Below are 22625 nucleotides of genomic sequence, written 5' to 3'. Positions count from 1 at the left end.
CCCCAGCTGGCCCATTAGCTGATGGCAGGCACATAAGTGAGCCCAGCTGGACTCACTGATCCTAGCCCAGATCAACAGAATCACCCAGCTGACCTTAGAAGCACAAGAAACAATTATTTTTCATGAGAAGCAATGACTGGTTGTTTAAAGCCACCAGTTTTGGGCTTGTTTTCTGCACAGCACTAGGTAACCGCTACAGTTACAGTCCAAGATCAAGGTGTTGGCAGATTCCATGCTTGGTGAGGGTCTGCTTCCTGGCTTGTAGACGGTCATCCTCTCACCGTGTTCTCACAGCCTTGTCCTTTTGTGTGCACGTGGAGATGGTGCTCTCCTGTCTCCTCCACTTCTTATAAGGGCACCACCCTCATGACCTCATCTAAGCCTAATTTAATTAAACCAAAGGCCCCACCTCCAAATACCATCACATTGGGAGTTAGGGCTTCAACATACAAACCTTGGGGGGACGCAAACATTCAGTCCATCACGTGCCTGGATCTATTTGAGGATCTGCTGGAAACAGCAGCACCTCCCCCACCTCCCCTCCCCCAAAAGCTGCTAAGCACACAGTGTGATATTATATTCATGGGGCAGGGTGTCGCCAGGCACTTCCTAAAGACCCTTCGAGGCCACAAGTTACAAACTCTAATACTCGCCGGGATGCAGGTCACAGGTGAGGGAAGCCAGCTGCTGGGGCTGTTATGAGCTGGAGAGGACAGATCCAGACGGCACCAGCCAATCTCAGCTCGGACAAGTCATTGCCTCCTTGCTGCGGCAGGAGGGCATCAGCTGGGGCTTCGAGTTCTTTCTTTTAAAGAGAAACCAGAGGACTTCCCTCGTGGTGCAGGGGTTAAGAATCCGCCTGCCAATGCAGGGGACATGGGTTTGAGCCCTGGTCTGGGCAGATCCCACATGCCGCAGAGCAAATAAGCCCATGCGCCGTAACTACTGAGCCTGCGCTCTAGAGCCCGCGAGCCACAACTACTGAAGCCCATGTGCCTAGAGCCCGTGCTCCACAAGAGAAGCCACTGCAGTGAGAAGCCCGTGCACCACAACAAAGCGTAGCCCCCGCTTGCCACAACAAGAGAAAGCCTGTGCGCAGCAACGAAGACCCAATGCTGCCAAAAATAAATAAATTTATATATATATAAAAAAAGACAGAAACCAGAAAACTGGAGTTAACCTCTTGACTTTTAAGCGTTGGTAACTAATTTAAATTCTACTAAAACATGGTGCGGACTAAACTTTCCTCTTTCAAAGTGTGGTCCAGACACCTGCAGCCATCACCTGGGAGCTCAGTGAGACCTGCAGACTCCGAGGCTCCAGCCCAGGCCAGAATCTGCATTTTTAGCAAGCTCTTCCAGGTAATTCGAGTACACTTTAAAGTGAGAACCCGTGGATTAAACAAAATAGATAAGGGAGCTGGACATGCCCCTGACTCAGGTTAAGCAGCCCCACCTGTCAAAATCTAGGGGTCCCTCAATTCCACGATTCCGCATTCAGATGCCGCTCCAGGGGTCCTTTTATTATATCAATTTATTCAAGTGGTAGAAAAACCCTTCTGGCGGCAGGACAAAATAGAGAGCCTGTAAACATGATTTCACCCCTCTTCCCTTTAAGGAGCTTCCCATGACGGGAAATAGAATTCTAGTTGGCAAGTTCGGTGATGAGGTCTGTAAAAAAGGGTCCCTCGATGTGGCCATAGTCTCTTCACCCCATCCGAGGGGGCTGGCTGGACCCTGCCACTTGGCCACAGTTCGGTCATCATGAGTTCCACTGGCAGCGCCCCTGCCCCAGGAGGCTGGAGGCTCTTTGGCAGCAGCAGGACAGGCCCTTGGGGGACAGGCCTCGTGAGCGGCAGGCACAGGCAGGCGGGGAAGGAGGCAGCGTCTCTCCAGGGCGCGCTGTATCGCTAGGGTTGCACGTGCCACGGCAGGCGGCCAGGTGAGGGGCTGAGGCACAGGTGCTGTCAGAAGCCTGGCTTGGCACGTGGGTCGAGACCACCCAGATGGTCAGTGGCCTTGGAATTTCCCCTGCAGAAGCCAGAGCTCATGGCAACGAGCCTCCAGAACAGGTCATGATGGGCAGCTAGAGGCTTCAGTCCTTGAAAGGGTTACAGGTGTCACCCGGTTGCTCCTTCTCAGCAGCCAGGAGCTCCCCGTTCATCTCCTGCAGTGGGTGGTAGACGTAGGCCCCATCCAGGTGCCGGCTCCTCGCTGCCCTTGACCCGAGGAACAAGGACACGTTTGCCACCGTGCTGATCAGCAGAAGGAAAACTAGGGCCAAGGTGATGGCCAGCCAGGTGGTCCTGGGGGCAGGAGAGAAACCCCGAACGGGGACACTGTTGGGCACTTCGGGCTGGGGGTGTGCTGGAGGGGCTCCCTCCCTCCCCTCACTTGGCTCCTCCTCCCAGAACAGGGGCACAGGGTCGGAGGCCTCCAGGGACCGCACACTGTCGAGGAACAAATGGGCCTGGTGGGGTGGAGGGCACACTCCACGCATGTTCGGGAGCAGCAGGGACAGTTGTTATGTGGCCGGTGCGGCCACATCTCCTGATATTTCAAGAGCAGCCGTGGAAAAAAAAAAAGATTTTTACATGAACGTTACTGAGTTTCAGATGTTGCTAATAAGTGTAAATTTCAATGGGTACAGGCCACATGTAATACAGCTGGGGACCTAATCTGCCCCGGGAAGCAGCAGTTTGCATTCTGTGCTTCCGGGGATGTTGACAACAGAGGCTGGGTTCTCTCCAGGGTCCTCAAAGCACACAGAGCAGGGAGGACCCACACCCCTTCCTCCAAGGCAGGGAGCTGGCGGGGATGGGTGGGGTCCTTCAATGATCTTTTTTCCTTCACGTGAGTCTTTGTCTGAAGCCCTCAATGCAAAAGCAGACTGGTCGGGCGGCAGGGCCTGCAGCTGTGCCCCTCAGCACCCCATGGCACCCCTTCCCTCACTGCAGGTCTCACACCCGAGGAGGCTGAGCTTGGGGTGCAGGGCTCCCGGGAACCACTGTCCCTGCTCCGCTGCAATTCCCAGCACACTTCCAGGATTTTCCTCCAGGCCCCACCCGACTCAGGGTCAGGACCTCCAGGAGGGATCTGGGATCTGCGTTTGTGATGAGCTCCCAGGTGCTGCCTCCAGGACAAGGCCAAGGGGCTTTTCGTTCACACCTACGCCTGCTTCCCACTTTGAGGGGACGGGGCTGGGCCGGGCACCCAGGGGGGGCTATGGGACATGAGAACCATGAGAAGAGAGGTTCTCCAAGTGGGGCTCCCAGACCAACAGCATTGGTTCTTGAACCCAGCTCTCTCTTTTAACACACTCCTCTGCAGGTCAAGTTGAAGACCCCCTGCACTAGAAAATAAAGGCCCAACACGAGGGGTGAACACCCCCAGGTGTCAGAGAAATGACGTGAACTGCTCAGGGCTTCATGCTTCTTGCACCGGAAGCTGAGAAAAAAAGCCCACACCCTGGCCCCTAGATTCCACTGGGGTGGTGGCCAGGGTCCTTCTCAGCATCTCCCTGGACAGCACAGGTGGCTGCGAGCATCACCTAGGACTCTCCCTGTGCTTATGTCAGAGAATTGTCATCTGGTGCCCAGCTGCCACTTCCTAGCCCTGCCCAGACCCTGAGCGGAGGCCACGCCTCAAAGGCAGAGGGAGGGGGGATTCCTCCCACCCCTGTCCCAGCTCCCAGCAAAGTACCTACCTGGTGAAAAGGGAGAGTTCTCCTGCCCGCAGGGTGTCCTCGGGTAGCGGGAGACACTGCTTCACTGCAAGATGCCAGGGAGAGGCTGAAGGTTGGGAGAGGAGGGGTCTGCCCCCTGCTGTCCCCGGGGAGCCTGGGAGGGCCCGTACCTCGGGAGAGGATGCTATTCAAGGTGCGTGACCAGGCGAGGCTGCAGTTGCCGGTCTGGGGGTCGCAGGGACACTGGTGCTCACACTTGCAAGGGCTCTGGCAGTCTGGCCCGTACCAGCCGAGGGGACACTCTGCAGGGAGGAGCCAGGAGGACAGAGGTGGAGGCATCAGTGGCAGGGCCTCTCTCTGCACTGCCGGGATGGGCCCAGTGGTGTGCTGAGCTGAGCGGATGCAGAAGCATCCCCTGGGCGGGGCTCCCTCTTGGCTGAGTCAGGGGCCCTTCCAGCTTACCCTGCATACAGATGTCGCCAGTGAAGCCAGGGGGACAGGTGCAGGTCCCCCGAACTGGGTCACAGGTGGCTCCATTATGACACTGACACTTCTTGGCACAGTCCTCCCCAAAGGAGCCGCTGGTGCACGCTGGGATGAGGGAAGCAGGGCCTTTGCAAAATCTGGTCCTGCCCCGCAACCCCACCCCAGGCTGGGGCCAACAGGATTGCAAACGCAACTCTCTCGCCCCAAGTGGCCCTGTAGGTTCACATGTTCTCCCAACAGATAGTTCTGGAGAAGTCGGTACGCGGCAGGCCCTGAGGCTGTGATCTCGTTGAGGGCAGGCAGCCAGCAAGCCAGAAAGCAGGTGTCAAAGGACAAGGGAGGACACACGCTGGAGGGACGGGACCGATTGTGGCAGCAGCAAAGCACTGAGGAGGTGGGGTGGGGAGGCCTCTGAGGACCTGACATTGAGGCTTGGAGAGCAGGGCGTGGCTGGAGCCCCCAGGGCCTGGCAGGGCATGCTGAGGAGTTCAAGTTTTTCACTCAGAGCCAAAGAAAGCCACTAAGGATTTAAGCTATGGAGGGTTATGAGTGCGTTGAGCTGTGTCCTCCCAAAGATATGTTCTAATCCCCAGAACCTGTGAATGTGAACTTATTTGGAAATAGGGTCTTTGCAGATGCAATTAAGTTAAGGATCTTGAAATGAAAACATCCTGCACTTAAGGTGGACCCAAGTCCAGTGGCCTGGGGTCCTTGTAAGAGGACAGAGCGGGAGACTGGAGACAGACAGGGGAGAAGGCTGTGCCTGTGAAGTCAGAGGCAGAGATGGGGTGATGCAGCCACCAGCCCAGGAATGCATGGGACCCCCCAGAAGCTGGAAGAGGCAGGAAGGACCCTCCCCCAGACCTTTCAGAGCCAGTGCAGCCCTACTGACCCCTTGATTATGGAGTTCTAGCCTCCAGAACTGTGAGAGAATAAAGTAATGTTTTAAGCCTGAGTTGGTGGAATCTGTTGCAGCAGCCCCAGGACACTAATACAGTGATTTACACGTGAGGCAAAAGCATGAGACAAGAGGCAAGCGACTTGCAGACCAGGAGGCAGGGATAAAGGCAGCTGAGGCTCGCAGCTGCCAGGCTCACCCTCTCCCGTGTGCCCAGGGGGCTGGGGAGGAGGCTGGCCTGGTGGCTTTTACCTTCACTGCAGTTGGACCCTGTCCATCCAGCTTCGCAGCGGCAGCCGGCTGCCAAGACAAGACCAAGAAGGTCAGGTGAGGGCCCAGGCAGGGCTGGGGCAGTGAGAGCGGGGAGCCCGGGATGGAGCTGCCTCCCAAAGAGTCCCACTCACTCTCCGTGCAGAGCCCATGCTGGCTGCAGTTGGCGGGGCCACAGTCCAGCTCGCTGCAGGCGGCGCCCCGCCAGAAGCGCCCCGTACACTGGCAGCGCCCCTCCACACAAGTCCCGTGGCCGTTGCAGTCAGACGGCTGGCAGCGGGGCTCGTGCACACACACCACGGTGGACACATGGCGAGGACAGCGCCACATGTTGTCCTGGCTGCAGAAGAAACAGGAGTGTGAAGAGAGGCTGAAGTGCTGGCCACCCCAGCAAACCCTCAAACCCCCCCACTGCAGCCCCTGAGGGCTGCCTTTCCCTGCCTCTCTTCATTGTCCCTTCTCCAGCCTTTTACAGGTTCTTCTCACCCCCAACAATCCCTTCCACCCCAGGGCCTTTGCACATGCTCTTCTATGCCCAGAAGGCTCTCCCATGCCCACCTAGCCCCTCATCCTCCAGATCTCAGCTCATGCTTCACTATCCTCAGGTCTTTCCTGACCAATCACCCCCTTCCATCGGCCTGGGCGGTGCTGGTATGCTACATACACTTCCTGTAAGCAGCGAGAAGCAGGGGTCTTGGCTCCTCCTGCTCTCTGCTGAATCCCCAGAGACGGGCACAGAGTAGGTACTCAATATTTGTTGAATGAGACAGTCGGGGACAAGCTTGGCCTTGGACCTCAACAAGGGGGCTCTGGTATGCTTACCAGTGATCGGATGGGTAACTGGCCAAGGTCCCGTTGAGCACGAAGGTGGCAGAGCCCCCTCCGTCCAGGTTGATGGCATTTACCACGTTCTGTTTCAGCAGGAACTCCGCCATTTCCCACAGGTTAATGCTGTGGCACAAGACCAGTGCTGCTGACCTTGCCACAGCCGTTTCTGGGTTAATGCATCTTACTTTCCACAGTGGACAGTATCACACACCCACTATGGCAGGCAAATTTCTAAGTGCCCCCCGAAAGGTGTCCTGTCCCAATCCCGGGAAGCTGTGACTATAACAAGAGATCACTCTCCTGATCCTGTTATGATACATGGCACAGCTGTCTGCAAATGGGCACACTGTCCTGGATTATCTGGGTGGCCCCGATGGAATCACAGGAGCCCTTAAAAGCAGAGAGCTTTCTATGGCTGAGGCAGAAGAGGAAGTGAGAGAGATTGGAAATACAAGGGGATTAGACGGATTTGACACACCTTTGCAGCTTGAAGATCTACAAGAGGAGGGTATATACGTAAGGGGGAACGTGGGCGGCCTCATGAGTGGAGAGGCCCCCAGCCAGCAATGACACAAAGACCTCAGTCCTACAACTCCAAGGAACTGTATTCTGCCAACAACCTGAAGAAGCTGGGAAGAGGATTCTTCCCCAGAAGCTCCAGATAAGCACCCCGCCTGGCCAACAGCTGGGTTTTGTCTGTGGGACATCCTGAACAGAGAACTCAGTTGGGCCCCCCCACCCACTGACTCCTGACCTACAGAGCTTTGATCTAACAAATCAGTGCTGCCTGTGCTAATTTGTTACACAGCAACAGCAGACTAGCACACTCACTTTACAGAGGAGGAAACAGCAGCTCAGAGAGGTCAAATGACTTGTCTATGGCCACAGAGCCAGCAGATGGCCAAACTAGGATTGGAACCGAGGTCTACTCCCAGCTAACTTTGTGATAATTTCCTTTCACCCCAATCAGCGCTCAGGAGAGATGAGGCCCTAAGTTGGCGAGACTGAGAGCAAGTGTGTGGAAGATGATGAGCTCTTGGAAGTGGGACAGATCTAGGGACCCTCTGCCTGTGGGAAGACAGGGAACAGATGGCTGTGAACATCCCCAGGGAACAGCTGGAGGTCAGAAGGGCAGCTGTTGGTGGGCTGGAGTTCCTCAGAGCAGGACTCAGCCCAGGCCTAGAGGCCCTGGCTCACGGCACTCACCCCCGCTGCTCCGTCTGCCCGTCCACGTGGAAGAGCACCAGCTGCCCCTCCCGGTCGTGGCCCACGGCTGTCCTGGCTGACATCACGTTCACAAATTTGCTGAAGGAACCTGAAGGAGAGGCAGCCTGGCTGATCACCTGGCCCTTCGGGAGGCCTACTAAGCTCTGCCTGCCACTTCCTGCCAGTCACTCTCCACAGAGACATCACTCTCCACCTCCAGGTCTATGCATGCAACATCTCTCTTCCCGTGCCCCGCCCCAGTCAGTCTCCGCAGAGTAGCCAAAGGGCTGTTCTTCAATGTAAATCAAGATCAAAGTCCAGGTGAAAATGCTCCAACGGCCTCCACTGTCCTTAGAACAAAATCCAAATGCCTTACCAAGGCCTGGGATGACCTCCTTAGCCTGCTTCTTCTACCTCATCTCCTGGGGGCCCATGCCTCTGAACACCCTGCAGCCACTTTCTACTTCTGGCTGGACTGCACTTCTCCCCAGCTCTTCCCATGGCTTGCGCCTTCTGATCTAAGTCACCTCCTCCATGAGGCCTTCCCTGACTGCACAGTCTAAAACAGCCCATTTCCACATCAGGGCCATGGGGAACCTTCCCTGTCCCAGTATTCCATATCCCAGTGGTTCTCAAAATTGAATGTCAATCAGAATCACACAGGGGGCTCCTTAGAACACACACTCTTGGGCCTCAGCCCCAGGGATTCTGATTCTGTAGCACTGAGGCACAGGGGTAGGGGCTGAAATTCTGCATTTATAACAGGCTCCTCGGTGATGCTGATGCTGCCGGTCCACAAACATTTTAGGAACACTTCTTTATTCTCTTGTCCATAGCTCCTTTCCTCCAACTTTTTCTTTCTTAGCACTTACCACTTCTTTCCAGTATACTTAATATCTATTTCATTTCTTATATAGTCCACAATGCAGGGATCTTATCTGCTTTAATCCCCACTGATCCCCAATACCTAGAATAGTACTTGTTGAAAGACTTCCCCCACCACCCCACTGGTCCTGGTTTTCAAGAGGCTTGTTGCCAACACCCCCACTCATCACCCACATCTCATCATACTCATTGCCCTTCCCCCACCTGTCTCCTGTGTTTCATCGCACTCAGCCGCCTGACTCTCGTTAATGTAGATGCTTCCGTTGCGAATCAGCCACACGACCCCGCTCAGCAGCTGCACAAACGGATTCTCAGTGTCCAGCACCTCCTCTTCAGACAGGTACCTGGACACAGGGAAGGCATGAGATTCAGTCAACAGCAGTGGCAGCTGCAGGTAGTGCCCTCCCCCTCACACACACTACCCCCGCCCGCCCCACCACCTGGCTACTTGATTCCTCCTCATGCCCAGGAACCTGCCTGGTCCTGGAAGCAATCTTTGCAAACAGTCTACGCATCCCAATCTACACTTCATTTAACAGAAACAACCATCCCCAACAGATCACAAGTCCACCTATGGCCCTTGATCTCTCAGGCCGTCACCCCAGCCAAACTACCATCTGATGCCTGCAACAGCCTCTTAATTGGCCTCCTTGCTCCTACTACGGCCCAACCAGCCTAGTATCCAGCAGGGTCAGAGCAAGCTTTAAAATGACCCAAGTCAAAATAAATAAATAAATGACCAAAGTCGGTCCTATCCTCCTCTGATATTTTGCTCCTTCCTTCGGTCCCTCACACACACCAAGCCCCTCTGCACCTCTGAGCCTTAGTGCTTGCTGTTCCTTCTGACTGCAATGCTCCTCCTCCAGTTCTGACTCTGGCTGACTTGTGATTAATTTTCATGTCTCAACTCAAAGGTCACCTCCTCAGACAAGTCCTTCCTTATCACCTTCCCGAAACTCAACACTCTATTTACAATCTGTTCAACGCTTCACTGCACATATACCATTTGAATTAACTTAATTATCTCCCTGGGTTTTGTTTATTTTTCCTAGTAATGGGGTGGGGGGGTAGTGTCCTTTTTTGAAGGCAAAGGCTGTGCTTGTTCACAGCTATATCCTCAGTACGCAGCACATTTACCGACCCAAAGCAAGCGCTACACGATACTGTAAAATGAATAAACTCTACAAGGAAGGTATTACTTTCCCCATCCTGAAGATGAGAAAACGGAGGCTCAGTTTGGTTAGGGGACTTGAACACGGCGGCACGGCTACACCTCAACTCTCAGGCCCTCTGCTCTAGAATCTAGGGCCTAGACAGTCACGGGACTCCCTGCCTCCTCACCCGGTGACCAGGGTCCCGTCGCGGCGGATCCCGAACTGCGCGTTCTGCAGCCCCCCGGCGCTGCTCACCCGCCGTCCGTCGCTCACAACGTTCCCCAGGCACTCGCCCGTATCCATGCGGAAGAAGCCGCCATTCTGGGCGACGCTGCAGCCGGCCGCCCGCGCCGTCTCCTCCACGGTGGCGCGGCGCCTTGAAGCGCAGCCGCCGGGCCCGCCGGGCTCCAGCACCGAGAAGGTGCGCAGGGGCTCGGCGGCCCGCGTCAGGTGGCCGGCCACCGCCCGGTCTGCGAAGTGCGAGACGAAGATGCGTACGTTGGGGCCGCGGGCACCGGCGTTTGAGGGGGACGGCGGCCACCTCTCGTGCTCGCGGCTGCCGGCGCGCACCCTTGTGCAGTCCCGGGCAGAGCGCGCCCGCGTGCGGGAGTAAGGCAGCAGCAAGTCATCGTCGCGGGAGGCCCTGCTGGGATGGGGCAGACCTGAGCTCGGAGTGCTGTGCCCGGGTCTGGGGGACCCCCCCAACGAGGCTTGACCCAGGCAGCTGTACTCACCCCGAGCCGAGGTCGCCGGACGCCTCACCGAGGAAGCCGCGCAGTGAAATGAAGAAGAGAAGGCAGCGACCCATGGAGGCCGCCATGTTGGACTCGGGCCTCCGGTCACGTGGGCTCACCCCACATGACTTAGGACTTCTGGTGGCAGCTTTTAGCTCTGAATTGCTTATACTTTTCCGGATATCCCAAAATCTCTTCCTGTAATTTACTGTGTTATTTTAGAAGGGGCGGGCGCTGGGGCGGCGGGAAGTTTTCACGTTGATGTAATTTGAAGTCTATGGAAAGTTAAAAAAAGGTAGTATAAAGAATTCTCTTACACTTTTTACTTATCTTTACCAATTGTTAACGTTTGCGCTTTATTCATAGACTTTTTTTTTTGGTACGTGGGCCTCTCACTGTTGTGGCCCCTCGTTGTGGAGCACAGGCTTCGGACGCGCAGGCTTAGCGGCCATGGCTCACGGGCCCAGCCGCTCCGTGGCATGTGGGATCTATCCCGGACTGGGGCACGAACCCGTGTCCCCTGCATCGGCAGGCGGACGCTCAACCACTGCGCCACCAGGGAATCCCCCTAGCTTTTTTTTTTTTAATGCCCATGTGCACGTAGCCTGAAATCAGCACCACAGACACACCTGGACCTATAATAAGTTTCCAGGTCTTTTCCCAGACATGAGATTAGTGTCGGGGCTCCACCTGACACATTTAGTTATGCTCACACTGAAGCAGAACAGGAGGGAAGAGAAGCAAGCTGGGAATGAGAGAAACGTTGATGAGCCAGCCCCCCACCCCCACCGCACCCCCCGGCCCCGCCAACTGCCTCGGGACAAGCTCCCAGGGAATGCGACATCCTCACTGTGCAGGAGCAGGTAACATTTACCTGGCACCTACTACATTACAGGTACTGTTCTCAGTACTCTACAGACATAACTGTCACAGCTGTGGAGGTAATATAGAGATAGGTGCTATAATTATCCCAAGTGAAGTTGTCTGAAAGGCTGAGGAACAACTCAACTCCCCACTCAACTGCACTCTAAATTTATTCATCTGCTCCAAGCCTGGGTCCATCCCAGCCCCACATCCCCAGCCCTGCTCCCTGAGGGGATGACACTGGATTGCTTTGCTTGGGCTGCCTCCTTCTCAGGGTGTGACCCAGGCCCCAGGACTAAGGAAGGAAGGACGAAAGGCGTGCGTTTCACCTTCCTGGCAGGTGGCAGGCATGGAACCATCCTTGTCAGTGGCTGCTGGGTGGTGGTGGTGTGGGCGGCCGCAGCTCTCCGTCTGCTGGCGGGAGTTCCGCCAGGACGTAGATGAAGCCGCCCAGGGCTGCGACAGCCATGGCCGTGTTGTGGGAAGAGCAGCCATCTGGGGAGGCACAGGCCCTGCTGTGAGTGCTGGGGGGTGGCCACCGTTCCATTGGGAGTACTTTTCAGATGTTCCCTCGGCCAGCCTGGGGACGTGCGGCCACCAGAACTGTGTTCATCACTTGTCCCCTGGCTCAAAGATCCCCTCTCTGCCCTTCTTTGCTCCAAACCCCAGTGCACCAACCCCTCCAAACTACATTTCCCAGACTGCCCTGCCCACCACAGGCAGGCACAGGTGGGATGAGGGGAGAAGCCAGGGTATTTCTCCCCTTGCCCCTCTCTGTCTCCTCTGTGTCCAGCCTCTGCAGCCTCCGCTCACCCCATCTCCTCTCACGGTCCCTCCAGCTCTGCCTCCAGGGAGGACGGGGGCTTCCTGCAGTGGTTAATGTCTGTGTTTTCTCACCTTTTCTGTTTTCAGCTCTTGCAGCACCTCTGAGTTCCCTATATTCAATTCCCTCTGCTGAAGTTCCTGATGCAGGTTCTGTTTTCCTGACTAGACTTTGACCAAGAGCAGTTATCTCTGTGACTTTCAGTGTGTAATACACTGAAACTTCTCTCTCTTTTTTTTTTTTTTTTTTTTTTTTTTTTTTTGCGGTACGCGGGCCTCTCACTGTTGTAGCCTCTCCCGTTGTGGAGCACAGGCTCCGGACGCGCAGGCTCAGCGGCCATGGCTCACGGGCCCAGCCGCTTCGCAGCATGTGGGATCTTCCCAGACCAGGGCACAAACCCGTGTCCCCTGCATCGGCAGGCGGACTCTCAACCACTGCGCCACCACGGAAGCCCCGAAACTTCTCTTTTATGTTCCCTTCACTGGAGACAGCATCTCTGGACTCCCCACTTTCAAAGAGGAGGGCATCAGAGACTCCTACCCTTCCCTCTAGCTCCCAAACACAAAGGCCCCCCACCCTGGCTCCTGGGTGATGCTGGGAGCCTGTTTTCCTTGAATGCAAGCCGTGTGTATCCTTTCTAGGTTTTGGTTTCATGTCTTGGGTATTTTCATTACCTGTAAATTGTTTTTCTCGCCTCTTCACTCTTCTCAAAAGAGTTGGTACTGAATGGCTTTGGGTAATTCTTCATCTTCAGCAGCTGAGAGAAGAATGAAAGGTGAACTTCTCAAGATGGATTTTTAAATATTACTGGCTAAGCCCCCTACTCTTCACAACACCTCAAGCAACTCAAGTCTTCTCTTGAATCTGGAGGCACTTCTGGAAGTTTCCTCGTGCCCCTGGGTAGAGATACTTCCACACCACCTCAATATGCGTCTACTGATGTTTCCCAAATTGTGGTCCCCCAATCACCCATATCAGAATGGCCAGAGGAGCTCACTGAAAATGGGGGTCCGCAGCCCCTCCACCTGCTGAATCTATAGGTCTGGAGGCCTGAGAATCTTCATTTTATAAACGCCTCTGTCTTAAAACAGACTACCTTATTTCAAAAGCTTTGGTCTTTGAGCATCCTAAGCTTCTCATTTGGGAAGCCAGCATTTACTGGGAGCCTTGTCTGTACCTGGCAAAAGCTAGGTGGTTTCATATGTATTATGTCTACTCCTCGTAGCTCAGGAAGGTGGAGATTATTTTGCTCATTTATTTATAGACAGGAAAATTGAGGCTCAGAGAGGTGAAGTGATATACTCCAAAGAGGACCAGCTGTCTGGTGTCACATGGCTGGAAAGGGGCTGCATCCTCTGCCTTTCCACCCTCTGCTTCTTCTTCTTCTTCTTTTTCTCTATTTCTGCTTTTTATTCTTTATTTTTTTAAATTTTTGGCCATGACTCGCGGCATGTGGGAATCTTAGTTTCCCGACCAGGGATCAAACCCTGAACCCACGCCCCCTGCAGTGGAAGCATGCAGTCTTAACCACTGGACCGGTGGGGAAGTCCCAGCTTCTTCTTTTTAAAAAAATTTTGTTGAAGTACAGTTTACAATGTTGTGTTTAATTTCTGCTGTACAGCAAAGTGACTCAGTTATACATATACATATTCTTTTTCATATTCTTTTCCGTTATGGTTTATCATAGGATATTGAATATAGTTCCCTCCACCCCTGCTTCTGTGTCACCACCTCTCAGACATCTCCCCTGACTACTCTGCCTGAAGAAGCTTCTCCAATGTTCTTTTCTCTCTCAGCCTGATGTATCCTTCACAATCATTATCAGAACTCGCATTTCACTTACTGGTTTGTGTAGGTGGTTTCTGTCTCTTTTCCTCGTTTCTCTTTTCCCTGCCTAGTTTCTCCAGAGCCTAGAACTGTGTCTGGCATATAGTAGGTGCTCAGGGAATACTTGATGAAGAAATGAATTTGTTAACACAGGTGCAGGGGTCCGATACCTTCCAACAAGACCGCCCCTCATCCTGCAAAGTTTTGGCTTCCAAAACTCTGAGCCTATTTCCACGTGTGTGTGTGTGTGTGTGTGTATGTGTGTGTGTGCATGTGTATGCATGGACATGCATGTTGCACACCTCTCTCTGCACCCCCCCAACACCAGTACATCCTTTCCCCAACTGGCATAGAAGCCCAGTGCCCCCACCCCCACCCCTGCTCCCAGCCAGGGAGGAAGTACAGCTCACCTGGCTTCCCAAAGCATCCTTTCTGTGGCTTCTGCCAGCTGAGAATGGCCTCCAGCCACCGGAGTTTATAGAATTTGGAGAAGCCACTGATTCCACAGAACGTGACTGGAAGCAAAGACAGGGGACCCTCTTCAGGCCTATCCCCCAGGCCCACCTCTTCCCCCTCCCCAAGGCCACCATGGTGCCACCTGCTAGAGAGGGGTGGCACCAGCAGGTGAGCACTCAGCACAGTGGCTGCAAGGAGGCAGCCCTGAGGGTCTGCCTTAGTAAGCAGGGGCCCCCAAACCTGGGTCCTGCCTTGTTCAGTCTTTCCAGAGCTCCGTCACTGGGTCAGATTTTGGGGGCAGCAAGCAGTCAAAACAGTGGCAGATAAAATACAGGATGCCCACTTAAATTTATTTCCAATAAATGATGAATAAAAAATTGTTAAGTAGGACTTCCCTGGTGGTCCAGTGGTTAAGACTAAGTGCTTCCACTCTTCCACTGCAGGGGACGCAGTTTCGATCCCTGATTGGGGAACTAAGATCCAGCATGCCACACGGTGTGGCAAAAAAATTTAAAAAAAGAAAAAAATTGTTAAGTATAGCCCATGCAATGTTTGGGGTACACTTATACTAAAAATGTATTCGTTGTTTATCTGAAGTTCAAATTTGCCTGGGCCTCTTATAGTTTCATTTGCTAAACCTGGCAGCCCTAGTGTATGTGTGTGTTTGTGTGTGTGGCCGGAATCAGGGACACCCTGCTGCTTTGTTCCTAGAGCAGAATGCGGGGGGCCCATTGTTTTCTATGAAGAGGTCCCGGGTGGGGTAGGCGTATCCGATGGCCTCAGCTCTCCAGTTCAGGTCCATCATGTTGGCACAGAAGAGGTTCATGTAGCGCTGGCTCTGGCGGAACAGCCCCTTCGTGCATTCCGTCTGGGGGAGCAAACACCAAGAGACAAGGAAGTTGGTGGTCTGAGCGATTCATGCACGCTGTTACAGGAAAAGACCTGCTGTTCTGAAACGGTTTTTTAAGTGGCTGCCTTTGGGGCAAGTCCTTTCCCTTTTCCCAAAATTTCTTCCCTATCCACACTCCCAGCCTGGTGGGGCTTAGTCACCGGGGGACAGAGAGAGCTGAGTTCGAGCCCCGGCTCTGCAGCTTAGGAGCTGTGCGACTTCCACCCCCTAAATTAACCTTTGTGAGCCTCAAGGGTCTTCATGGGGAAAGGGCGATGCCGATGGGAGCTGCACCCGAGGGGCGCTTGTGTGTGTGTGTTGGGGGGGGGGACCGGTACCATAACCTGGAAGTGCCTGACACGACGCCCGACACTAGGGGGCGCTCTAAAGCGCTCTGTCACCGCATTCTGACTTCAGCCTAACCCCGCAAGCAGGCAGCTACAGTGCAGCTCAAAGCCTGGGCCGCGGAGCGGTTGCACGGAGACAAGGACAGGGGATGAGAACAGGCTTTGGAAACTTCTATAGCAATATGTCAGAGCAACTTTCTATCTGCTGAATCTAGTAATCACAATAACTTTCCTTGTAACTTGGCTTTTATTGTATTTACAAAAACACTGGGCTGTGACAGCTTACAAATAAATAATAATAAAAAAATCTGTTAAACAAAATCAGCAAGTTCTTTCTTGGCTAAGAATTTATGGACATTGAGTAACATTTTTGAATAGAGATAGCAAGCCCTACTTTGTATATAAATAAATATATGTTTAAAATGAGTATTTAGCGGGAGTTCCCTGATGGTCTAGTGGTTAGGATTCGGTGCTTTCACTGCCATGGCCCGGGTTCATTCCCTGGTCAGAGAACTGAGATCCCACAAGCCCCATGGTGAGGCCAAAATAAAATAAAATAAAATGTGTATCTAGCAAATCTTGTGCTTGGAAGAGTGTTTGGGCACAGGAGAAGTGATGGTGGGGCTCTTTTGGTCTTGGTTTGGTTTTCTGGAAGCAGCTAGCTACTGACTTTGTTCTAAGACCTTTTTCCATCTGTTGTTTACTGAGTTCTTTCTGCTGCTTCACTCTCTCTTCTTCTAATACCCTGTGATCCAGTTCAGCATGCAAAGTGCAACAGAACCTCATCCCCCCCCCCCACCGCCCCACCACACCACTGTGGTTGGATTTCATGGCTGAACAATGACAGGCTACTCACTTCCGCCTCCTGAGGTCTGAAGCAGGGGTTTAAAACCTGCTTATTTTCCAGGTGTGAACATACGAAACCACACTGTCACGAGCCCCTTTCAGTCATTCTTCCTCTTCCTTGGGCTGTGGTTGAGCCCACGCCAGGCACTCACCATTCTGGCCGAGAGGAAGAAGAGCAGCTGGTGAGACAGACAGTAGCCAGAGCAGCCGGGCCTGGTCATGAGGGTCTTGCAGAAACCGGAGAGCCTGCAGGGCTGGCTGCTGCTTGTCCTGTGGGAGAAGTGGTTCCAAGCTGTTAAAAGTGTCCTGAATGAAGCCCGAGGGCACGGAGCCTTTCCTGGTCCTGATGCCCCCTCTAGTTATTAGACCCCCCAGTAGGGTCCAGGCACACAGCCATGCCAGATAAACACAGGTGTCCTGTGTCTGGATTGGCTAAATTGTTCCCCCCGGCCCAGGGGAGGCGATGCTGGAGCTATCCTGAGTTAGGGGAGCCACCAGGAGCTGCGACTTCCCATTTCTCCGTGGGACCCCCAAGTACCATGTTTCCCAGAATTGCCCTAAACAGCAGATCCCTGGACCCAGAACAGCAGATCCCCGGGCCTGGCATGCCCACCCCCCTGTGCCAAGCCTGCCCCATGGAAGGGACAGGGCAGGTCCCTCACTGGAGCATAGCCCGTCTGCAAGCCCAGCTGTGTCCTGGCCCAAACACCTCTCTGAAGGATGCTGAGAAGGTGGGAGCTCGGGCACCTGCTGCCCCTTCTGCTCATGGGTTTCATGGGTCCCTGCACCTAGGGCTGCCCCTTGGGGGTTTGCTCCAAGCCCACTGCACAGCAGGTGAGCTAAACTAGGCTGGGTCCTTCTTTCTGGGGCCTACAGCGCTGTCCTGCCTTCTGGGACTGGTTCTCCTTGCCAGATGCAGTTCACATTTGTTCTACAGAACCATAAAACAAATGTGAACTGCATCTGGCTAAGAGAACCGGTCCACCATGGGAGGTCAGCCCCCTGCGGTGGGGTCAGGGAAGGTTCTGGAGGAAGGATGCTGGAGCTGGCCCTGAAGTGTGAGCAGAGTTACTTAGGCACATGGCCTGGGACGGGGCAGGGTGGGAGGAGGCCCCACAGAGGCGACTGCCAGGCACAGGCAAACGCTTAAAGTGGGAGGGAGCCAGTGCCTTTGAGAGTCTGAAAAGAGGCCCCAGGGCTTGGACCGGAGTGGCCCGGGGACCTGGAAGGGCAGAGGAGTTGGGGCTTTTCCTGAGAACAAGGAAGCTTCGCACTGGGGTGGGGTGTTCAGATGTGCTTTTTGGAAGGATCCCTCTGGTGTGGGGAGACCAGCCAGTTGGGGAGTGCAGGGCGTGGAGGTAGGTGTTTGGAGAGGGCTGGAAGCCTCGGGTGGAGAGAGGGGGGCTGACTCACAGTGATGGGTGGGAGAAGGAACAGCTCTCAGGGGAGCTTGCGCCTGGTTTTGCCCAAACCCCTGGGAATTTGGAGAGTGAGTGGGATGGGAGGACTGGCGGAGGGCAAGCACTTTGGGATTTTCAGGAAGCGGGGCCCATCCAGGGGGCCACCCGGTTCCCAGCAGCTGCACCAGGCACAGGTCACTGTGCTCCTCTGAGAAGGAGTCCTGCTGCTCAAACGTGGAGTAGACCATGGAGGCCCTGGTGCGGGTCCAGATGTGCGGGAGTTTCCAAAACCAGGCTCAACCGCTGGCTGGAACTCTGGCAGAGAGGAGAGGGTTGCAGGGAGACCCAGGAGCAGTGGGCCATGCTGAGCTTAACCGCCCCCCAGGTTCCTGTGGTTTTGAGCCCACGAACTGGCTGTCCCTCCCCTGGCAGCCCTGAGCACACTCGGGTGCCTTCAGGGCTCCAAGCCTTGCCTGAGGGTTGGACACTGCATTTGAAACACAAAGGAAGCTCTTTCTCTAAAAAATTTTTTAAAAATCACTAGGAACAGTGTTGGGATGGGCTCTGACTAAATCTATCACATCCCATGGAAGCTTGAGACATATAAGTAGGGTTAGTTGACACCTTTTGTTCCATTAGAATGTGGAGCTCTTATGGAACAGACTTCACGATGACACGGGCTAGGATGGTCTTAAGGACCAGGCCTGGGAGAGGGTGGGGGACGCCGACTGCAGAGGGACAGGCCGAAGCTCGGGAGGGCTGGGGTCTGGTCATGATGTCTGGCCAGTTATCTCCCCACTCACCCCCACGGACCTGGGAGCTGGGAGCCTGGGAGGCAGGGCTGGACCATACAAGGAGCTGGTTTATTTATATATTTATTTATGGCTGTGTTGGGTCTTCGTTTCTGTGCGAGGGCTTTCTCTAGTTGTGGCAAGCGGGGGCCACTCTTCATCGCAGTGCGCGGGCCTCTCACTATCGCGGCCTCTCGTGTTGCGGAGCACAGGCTCCAGACACGCAGGCTCAGTAGTTGTGGCTCACGGGCCTAGATGCTCCGCGGCATGTGGAATCCTCCCAGACCAGGGCTCGAACCCATGTCCCCTGCATTAGCAGGCAGATTCTCAACCACTGTGCCACCAGGGAAACCCCTGTTTTTTTTCTTTTAATTTTATTTATTTTTTTTGGCTGCATAGGGTCTTAGTTGCAGCATGTGGGATCTTTCGATGCGGGATGCGGACTCTTCATTGTGGCACTTGGGCTTCTCTCTAGTTGTGGCGTGAGGGTTTTCTCTCTCTAGTTGAGGCGCGCGAGCTCAGTAGTTGTGGCACGCAGGCTTAGTTGCCCCGCGGCATGTGGGATCTTAGTCCTTGAACAGGGATCGAACCTGCATCCCCTGCATTGCAAGGCAGATTCTTTACCACTGGACCACCAGGGAAGTTCCTTTTTAAAAAATAAGTTTGGAATAAGATCGTTTGAGGGCACATCTGCCCCCTGAACTGAACAGAGGATTTCTTAGAGTGGAGCCTGTCCAGTAGGGACAGAATATGAGCTGCAAAGGGCGAGCTTCGTGGGTGCTTCAAAATCGTCTAGTGGCCACATTAAAAAAAAACAAAGAGAAGCAGGTGAAATGAATTTTAACAATCTATTTTATTTGAACAAATAGATCCCAATATCCAAAATATTATCTTTTCAACTTGCTGTCAACATGAAAAATCAATAAAAATTAATTATTTGCATTCTTTTTTTAATATCATTTTTCTACTACTAAGTTTGAAATCTGGGGAGTATTACACTCGTGGCACATTTCAGCTCAGGCTGGGTACATTTCAAGAGCCCCACAGCCACGTGTGCTTCTCGTATTGGGACAGTGAGGACTTAGCGCCCTCATGCAGTTCACTCACTGTGAAAGTACATCTGTTTCCCTGCTTTGTCACTGTTGGAGTACTGGGTGCTGTCCCGAACTTCACTGGGACTACTACGTGTATGCATGCCATATGCCCTTTCTAAAAAATTCTGAATTCAGAAACATATCTGGTCCCCAGGGTTTCAGTTAAGAGATTATAGATCTGTAAGAATAATAAAAATACCACCACCAAAATGGGCATCTGATGTTCCTTGTGGGCAGGCTCCAGGTCAGGGTTTCTCAATCTATTTTTCATTCTTGCCCTTCTCCAGCCTTTTAAGACATTTCCCCGTGAACATTTAAAAATAATAGCTTTTTTGAGATATAATTTGTTACCGAGTCCAAGCTCGCTCTGCTCGCTGCACGACAGGCCAATGAGTGGGGAGACGAAGTGTTGAGGGAAGGAATACGACTTTATTCGGAAAGCTGGCAGACCGAGAAGATGGCAGACTAGTGTCTCTGGTAAACCATCTTATGGAGTTTGGATGCCAGTTTCTTTTATAGTACAGAGAAGGGGAGGAGATGAGGAAGTAAAGTAAAAAGGCCATAATTGCGAAAATCCCCTGGTGAGGGGATGTGTTAATTTCTTCTTTCTTGAAGCCATCCACAGGTTGGGGGGGGGTTCAGATTATCTCCCTGTGAGCTGAACAGAGGCACTTTAGTTTAACTTTCAGGCAAAGGGGCAGGGTTCCCTGAGGCAGGCCATTATGTATGATTATAATAACAAAAGCAACGAAAAGCAAAGGTTAAAGTCAAAGAAACAGATTGAACATGGAGTCCAATTTAGCTCTTCCCTGTTACAAATTCACATGCCCTTTTAAAGTATACACTTTGGCAGTGTCTCTTAAAAGTATATTCACAAAGTTGTGCAAACACCACCACTGTCTAATTCTGAAATATTTTCATCCCCCAAAAAAGAAACCCCACATCCATCAGCAATCACTCCCCATCCCCCCAACCTCAGCCCCTGGCAACCACTACTCTGTTTTCTGGTTCCATGGATTTGCCTACTCTTGACATTTCACACAAATACTCATTCAATATATGACCTTTTGTGTCTGACTTCTTTCACTGAGCATAACGTTTTCAAAGTTCATGTATCTTGTAGCATGAATCAGTGCTTCATTCCTTTTTTATGCCTGAAAAATATTCCATTGTATGGATAGATCACGTTATCCATTCATCAGTTGATGGGCACTTGAGTTGTTTCCATCTTTCTGCTACTGTAAATGATGGTGATATAAACATTCATTAACGGGTTTTTGTTTGAAAACCTGTCTTCAGTTCTCTAGGGTATACGCCTAGGAGTGCAATTGCTGGGTCACATGGTAACTGTACGCTTACGTTTAACTTACTGAAGAACTGCCAGACGACTTTCCACAGCAGCTGCACCATTTTCCACAGCCACCAGTGATGTGGGAGGGTTCCTCCTGCACAAGTTTTTGTTCAGAACTCCTGTGAAATTTTTGTTTGGCTGCACTGTGCAGCATGTGGGATCTTAGTTCCCCAACCAGGGACTGAACCCATGACTCCTGCATTGGGAGCACAGAGTCTTAACCACTGGACCACCAGGGAAGTCCCTGTTGAAAAATTTTTTTTAAGATTTATTTATTTAATTTATTTTTGGCTGCATCAGGTCTTAGTTGCTGCATGTGGGCTCTTCGTGGTGGTGCTTAGGCTTCTCTCTAGTTGTGGTGTGCAGGTTTTCTCTTCTCCAGTTGTGGTGTGCAGGCTCCAGGGCATGTGGGCTCTGTAGTTTGTGGCATGCAGGCTCTAGTTGAGGCGCGTGAGCTCAGTCGTTGTGGCACAAGGGCCTAGTGGATCTTAGTTCCCTGACCAGGGATTGAACCCGCATCCCCTGCACTGTAAGGTGGATTCTTTACCACTGGACCACCAGGGAAATCCCCAGGTGAAATTTTAATACTGCAGATATATTGCATATTTATTTGTGTGCCGTATCTATATCTGCACTTTATACATAAATGAATATGTTTTTCTTTACTCCTCAAGAACCGTTTTTTTCTGGCTTGGGTGTGTCACTGAGAACGACTGTTCCAGGTGAAGCCTGTCACCATCATCACTTGTTAACCCCTACAACAACCCCTCAAGTGGGTACTATTCTTATCCCCTTTTGTACCTTAAAATCTGAGGTTCTGGGGGGAAAGTGACTTATTTTGACCCCCTGTCTCACAGCTAGGATGAGGTGGTTCAGGGATTCCAACACCTGAGTCCACATCCTTTTTTTTTCTTCTTTTTAAATTTTTATTTATTATTATTATTTTAAAATTTATTTTTGGCTGCGTTGGGTCTTCGTTGCTGTGCGCAGGGCTTTCTCTAGTTGCGGCGAGTGGGGGCTACTCTTCGTTGCCCTGTGCGGGCTTCTCATTGCGGTGGCTTCTCTTGTTGTGGAGCACAGGCTCTAGGCACGTGGACTTCAGTAGTTGTGGCTCACAGACTCAGTGGTTGTGGCATGCAGGCTCAGTAGTTGTGGCACGCGGGCTCTAGAGCACAGGCTCAGTAGTTATGGTGCACGGGCTTAGATGCTCCGTGGCATGTGGGATCTTCCCAGACCAGGTCTCAAACCTGTGTCCCCTGCATTGGCAGGTGGATTCTTAACCACTGCGCCACCAGGGAAGTCCCCCGAGCCCACTTCTTAATCGTGGAAATTCTGCCAAGGTTCAGCCTCCTGTCTCTGGAAAGGGAAACAGTACCCTCTTGACCTCTGGGAGGACTGAATTTCATGTGTGATGTTGGCCAAGTGGGCAAGCAGTACAAGCAGGACTGGCTTGTGATGCATCCTGCTTCTCTATCTCCCTAGAGAAACGATCCCAACGCCTTCCTCAATCAGGCTTTCATATTCCAGGATGAGGCGTTTACCTCTGGTTTGTCACAACCATGGCACCTGGTCCTTATCCTCTTAGATCATGAGAACAAGAGGGGCTCTCTGAGATGTGAAGTCCCCATCCCTTAATTTACAGGTCAGGAAAGCCAACTGATAGAGAGTGACTTGCTCAAGTTCAAGGCACCCTGAGGCCAAGGTCTCTGGATCCCAGCCCCGTCCCACCTCAGAGGGTGCCCGGAGTGGGCAGGGCATGCGTTCCAGCTTCACACCCTTGGCAATGTAACGG

At 52.9% G+C, this 22625-nt stretch overlaps 2 protein-coding genes across 4 annotated transcripts; both read right to left on the bottom strand.

The window, feature by feature from the left end:
• Nucleotides 1–1515: 1515 nt before the first annotated feature.
• Nucleotides 1516–10280, bottom strand: NAGPA (N-acetylglucosamine-1-phosphodiester alpha-N-acetylglucosaminidase). 3 transcript variants are annotated; one of them, XM_067706726.1, is made up of 11 exons: nt 10146–10280; nt 9599–10057; nt 8462–8601; nt 7373–7481; nt 6161–6289; nt 5473–5678; nt 5321–5368; nt 4147–4275; nt 3855–3986; nt 3706–3769; nt 1516–2305 (listed from the first exon to the last, which is right to left on the bottom strand). In XM_067706726.1, exons 1-11 carry the CDS (start codon nt 10229–10231, stop codon nt 2095–2097), a joined length of 1713 nt encoding a protein of 570 aa, XP_067562827.1. In that variant the 5' UTR covers nt 10232–10280; the 3' UTR covers nt 1516–2094. The 3 variants fall into 3 exon arrangements, with proteins under 3 accessions (XP_067562827.1, XP_067562829.1, XP_067562828.1); XM_067706728.1 differs by having other exon boundaries at nt 1516–2218; XM_067706727.1 differs by having other exon boundaries at nt 9599–10054; nt 10146–10278.
• Nucleotides 10281–11373: 1093 nt separating this feature from the next.
• Nucleotides 11374–19583, bottom strand: C15H16orf89 (chromosome 15 C16orf89 homolog). The gene is given in 8 exon segments (XM_067705238.1): nt 11374–11504; nt 12507–12548; nt 12551–12589; nt 14070–14174; nt 14848–14983; nt 16350–16467; nt 17763–17892; nt 19496–19583. Coding segments are annotated over 8 exon segments (789 nt in total).
• Between the last annotated feature and the right edge of the window lie 3042 nt (nt 19584–22625).

The sequence above is a fragment of the Pseudorca crassidens genome, chromosome 15 (assembly GCF_039906515.1).
Source record: "Pseudorca crassidens isolate mPseCra1 chromosome 15, mPseCra1.hap1, whole genome shotgun sequence".
In the NCBI taxonomy this organism is placed as follows: domain Eukaryota; kingdom Metazoa; phylum Chordata; class Mammalia; order Artiodactyla; family Delphinidae; genus Pseudorca; species Pseudorca crassidens.
Note: the sequence above shows the minus strand (reverse complement) of the source record. Positions and strands in the feature narration are given on the sequence as shown.